This window comes from Bactrocera tryoni, unplaced genomic scaffold, assembly GCF_016617805.1.
Source record: "Bactrocera tryoni isolate S06 unplaced genomic scaffold, CSIRO_BtryS06_freeze2 scaffold_179, whole genome shotgun sequence".
In the NCBI taxonomy this organism is placed as follows: Eukaryota; Metazoa; Arthropoda; class Insecta; order Diptera; family Tephritidae; genus Bactrocera; species Bactrocera tryoni.
Genome location: NW_024395899.1, coordinates 66,771 through 72,014, shown reverse-complemented (window position 1 = coordinate 72,014; position 5,244 = coordinate 66,771). Strand labels below are relative to the sequence as shown.

At 37.8% G+C, this 5,244-nt stretch overlaps 1 protein-coding gene across 1 annotated transcript; it reads left to right on the top strand.

Moving 5' to 3' along the window:
- Positions 1-1,065: 1,065 nt before the first annotated feature.
- LOC120780135 lies at positions 1,066-3,721 on the top strand. The gene is made up of 2 exons (XM_040112423.1): positions 1,066-1,156; positions 3,051-3,721. Exons 1-2 carry the CDS (start codon positions 1,066-1,068, stop codon positions 3,719-3,721), a joined length of 762 nt encoding a protein of 253 aa, XP_039968357.1.
- The last annotated feature ends 1,523 nt before the right edge of the window (positions 3,722-5,244 follow it).

Sequence of the window (5,244 nt, the reverse complement as noted above, 5' to 3'; positions counted from 1 at the left end):
AAACAATCTTCCACTTTCTCTGCGAATGCCCAGCTCTAGCACAGATCCGACACAAAACACTCGGAATCGACCAAGCACCAAACCTTGAATGGATTTCCACCAAAAGCATATCGGACATACTTAAGTAGTTTCATCGAAACCTCGAAATGGTTTGAGAGAGAAAGTGAGACGTAATAGCAGATACAAAAGTTTCTACGAATAGTGTATCAAAATGGCACATCAAGTGCTAATTGAGCCCGATAGGGCTGCACTCTTACCTACTTACTACCTACACTACAATACTGAGTTTTTATCTTTGAATTCCTACAGATCAGAAGTATTTTATGGCATCGCTTTGACTTTAGACGCATATTTCTCACAATTGTTTACTCTACAAAAGGGCTGCAACAAAGTCGTAACCCACACCGACGAGGTAGTACGGGGCTTTAAACCAGATTTTTCGAAGGATTTCGCATTTTTTTTGTATATTTCTCGTAAATGACAGGAGCTATAAAAAATTGTCAACGACAAATTTGTCCACGACCACTGTATGCGCAAATAAAGTTAGTCTAATACCTGACCACCTTACAGGGTCGTTACTCGGCCCGTTGCAACAATTTCTCTTATACTTTTCGCTGTTTCGTAAATTTGCGGTTATAAAAAACCTTTATAGCCCTGCAACGTGGGGCACGAGTAAGTTGTTTCGTTGTTCTCATATCATTTCTGAGTTTGGTGGTGGTTTGGTATTAGACTGCATCGTGGGACATCATCGTCATTGGATCTTTACCATTGGACATCTTTACCATTGGGCACATCAGCATCGTTCGCACACAGCACAGCAACTTGTCGCCGCCACGTTTCGCTAGTACCACTTCCTCCAGGTGATATTCGCATATTTGTTGCTTCGCATATATCATATATATATATATATATATGCATATATGTACAATACTAATCTTGTTGATACAATTTTGCAATAAATTAACTGATCATGTGTTACCTATGTAACTACTCACTAGAAGGATATTTATAATTATTTCAAATAATTTTGAAGTCAATATAAAGCACATTGAATCCCGTTCTACAATGTTTTTAGATGAACTAAAACAACAACGCACCAGCACCAAGAAAAATATCAAGCGTATTAAAAATATCATCGATGCTAGCTTACGACCAGGTGGAAAGGTTTTTTCAGTGGTAAAATACAAATATCGTTAAGGCATCCAGGAGTAATACTTTAAGCAGATTCTCTCAATTCACACTGACATCGAAATATTGGATTGTGAGGATGGAGGACGTGCTGACCTGGAAGAACTTTACATAACAACTAAATTGGTTATCCAATCGCAACTGGCAGAAGATACCAACGTTTAATTTTCGGATACAACTTGCGTGGTACAATCAAGTTCAAATCTTTCACCACTTAAGCTTACTAAGTTTCATGGCAAGTATTCGAATTAACAAAACTTTATTACCTCGTTCAAACAAATAAATGATAACGAGTTTAATTTAACAAATATTGAAAAATTCAACCATTTACGAAATTGTGTCCAAGGTCAAGCCTAAGAAACTGTAAATGCGTTTCAGGTTACAAATGAAAACTATCCAAAGGCGTTAGAACGATTGAAGGTACGTTATGACAACAAAACACCAATTTTCTTGGAAGGAATAAATTCTCTATTTGATTTACCAGCAGTTATGAAACCAAATGGCATTCAGCTAAGAAGTTAAAGCTTCTGCTATTTATGGTTCTTTAACATCGCTGGGTAGTGACAGGAAAATTTCTCATATAGATTCACACTGACATCGAAATATTGGATTGTGAGGATGGAGGACGTGCTGACCTGGAAGAACTTTACATAACAACTAAATTGGTTATCCAATCGCAACTGGCAGAAAATACCAACGTTTAATTTTCGGATACAACTTGCGTGGTACAATCAAGTTCAAATCTTTCACCACTTAAGCTTCCTAAGTTTCATGGCAAGTATTCGAATTAACAAAACTTTATTACCTCGTTCAAACAAATAAATGATAACGAGTTTAATTTAACAAATATTGAAAAATTCAACCATTTACGAAATTGTGTCCAAGGTCAAGCCTAAGAAACTGTAAATGCGTTTCAGGTTACAAATGAAAACTATCCAAAGGCGTTAGAACGATTGAAGGTACGTTATGACAACAAAACACTAATTTTCTTGGAAGGAATAAATTCTCTATTTGATTTACCAGCAGTTATGAAACCAAATGGCATTCAGCTAAGAAGTTAAAGCTTCTGCTATTTATGGTTCTTTAACATCGCTGGGTAGTGACAGGAAAATTTCTCAAGCTATGCTGATTTATCTAATATTGCAGAAGTCTGATGAACAGACCAAAAAAAGGTGGAAGGAGTCGCTAGAGTTCAGAACGCTGCCGTCACGGGAAGATTGCATCGCAGTATGGATTCACTCGACAACACGCATGATAGTACTTCGCCATCTCAAGGTTACACATTTTCCTGCTTTGCCATATCGTGCCAATTCTGTTTTAACAACAACCACAAGATTTTTAATTGTGAACGGTTTAAGTCGCAAAGCATAACTCAACGTTTCGATCATGCAAAGAAAATTGGACTTTGGATCAATTGCTTATAAAAGGGACATCAAGTAGCGAATTGTTCATCATTGCACAGGTGCAAGGTTTGTGCACGACAACACCATAGTTTACTTCACCGCGGTTCACCTCTAGGCTAACCAACAACTACTCAACTATTTCCTACAGAGGAGGCAGCCGTACATACTCATATCTTATACGTATAATCTTTGCAACAGCAAAAATTTTCGTTCGTGATTCAACGGGGAGCTATAGATTGGGTACAGCGCTGCTAGATTCCTGTTCGCAAATCAATTTCAACACAGATTTTTCGCAAAGGTTTCTGCTGCCAAGAAAAAAACTAAACATAGAAATTTAAAGCATCGGTTTGTCATCGACAAATATTAAATTCAAAACTTCAACTAACATCAAGTCGCAAGTCACCGGTTTCGAGCTTCCATTAACTTGTTGTATTACATCGCACATTACTTATCAACCAGATCCGGAAATCAACATTTCAACATGGAATATTCCAAACACCATAGTACTCGCTGGTGATGAATTTCATATACCAAAGAAAATCGACACGTTGCTGGATACGGAAACGTTCTTCAGTCTTCAATCTGTAGGTCAAATCCATCTTGGGTCTAATTTACCCATCTTGGAAAAAACGCTCTTAGGCTGGAGCGTTTCGAGACGCTATAATACCGGCCGTAACAATATATCTAAACCATCTTGTTTATTTTTAGCCATTGAATATTTAGATGGCAAATTTAAAAAGTTGTGGAAATTGGAAGAAGTTGTTACCATCCCAGAGGCTTGGACTCGTGAACAACAGATTTGCGATCATTTATACAATGCAACAGTTTCAAGAAGACCTTGCGACAGAATAGTTGTGAAACTCCCTTTCAAGGATGATCAGACGTGTTTGGACGAGTCATACACTACGGCATTGGGACCATTCAATGCACAAGAACGTCGATTAGCCAAATCACCACAACTGACAGCACAGTCCGTTGAATTTAGGAACGACTACGAGAGCCTGGGTCATATGAGCATTGTAAAGAATCCAAATCTCAGCGAACCGCATTATTTTATACCACATCATTACATTCTTAAACCAACAAGTACAACAACAAAGCTTCGAGTCGTATTTGACGCCTCCTGTTGAACTACATCTCAAATATCACTAAACGATATTCAGATGGCTGGTCCTACAATCCAATGCGAACTTTTTATTCTTCTTCTTCGTTTCCGATTCAATAGGTTTGCACTCACTGCGGTCGTAGTCAAGATGTATCGAAAAGTATTAATGCACGAAGATGTTCGAAAGTTCCAGTACATTCTGTGGAAGAGTTGACCTACTGAAGACATTAGCACATACCAACTAAGTACTGCAAACTATGGAATGGCTGCTGCACCATAACTTGCTATAGGGAGTTTGTTGTATCTAGCTGAACAGCATTCAGAACAATTCCCAATTGGCGCAAAAATCTTGAAGTGATTATTTTACGTAGACGACTTACTGTGTGGTCTAACCGAACTTTCACAGATAAAGCAAGAGGTAACACAACTGTTAGAATTAGGAAAGTTTAAATTAATAAAGTGGCATTCTAATCATCATTGATTCAGAGAAGATGACTCTTTAAAGGATATAAACGTAGATTCATCTATCACTAATGCACTTGGACTAAAATGGAACAAAAATCTTGATTGTTTTATTTTTTCATTTCCGTTCCATTCTCTCTGATGCATCGCCACTTTACGACCCACTCGGTATTTTGGTTCCTGTTGTTATAACTTCAAAAATTTTGTTGCAAGAAATATGGCTACTAAAGTTGGATTGGGATGAGTTAGTATCACAGAGCATTGAATGGGCTTGGAAAAACTTTCTGAATTCCTTATCGGATCTTTCATTAACCAAGGTGCCTAGGCCTTGTTTTTCGGCAGATATGGAGTCTCTTCAAATACATGGGTTTTATGACGCATTGATTCGTGCATATAGCTGCGCAATTTACACTCACTTTATCAACAAATCTGGCATCGCTACTCTTCGCTTACTGCTAAGTCCAGAGTTGCCGCCATCAAAAAACAATCGTTACCAAAATTAGAACTTTGTGGCGCTCTTCTCTTCGCTCATTTACTAGCAAAAATAAAACCAAAAATTTTTCAAAAATCTTTTAATATTTTTCTTTGGGCAGACTCATAAATAGTCTTACATTGCCTAAAGATGCATTCTGCAACACGTTCGATCTTTGTTGGCAATCGAATTTCGAAAATTCAGGACGTAACCAAAGGTGCTCAATGGAGACATGTACCAATTCATTGTAACTCGGCGGATGTTGCGTCTAGAGGATGTACCGTAAAGGAACTTGTTCATACAATATGGTACACTGGACCAGGGTTTCTACACGAAAACTCAAATAAATGGCCAAAGGAGAGCTGCAATGATATCGACATGGAAGTTGACGAAAGAGAGAAGCGAAAATCTGCATTCAAATCAATTGCTAACACCAGTTACATTTTGGAAATTGTGAATCAACGAAGTAACTACACTAGCAGTCTTCGAATAATATCTTGGATGTTACGCTTCATCAATATTTGTCGACATAGTACAGAACTTAATAAATCATCAACACTCTCACCACAAGAGAAGCATCGCGCCTTGCCTTGCATAATTTGGAACATTCAACA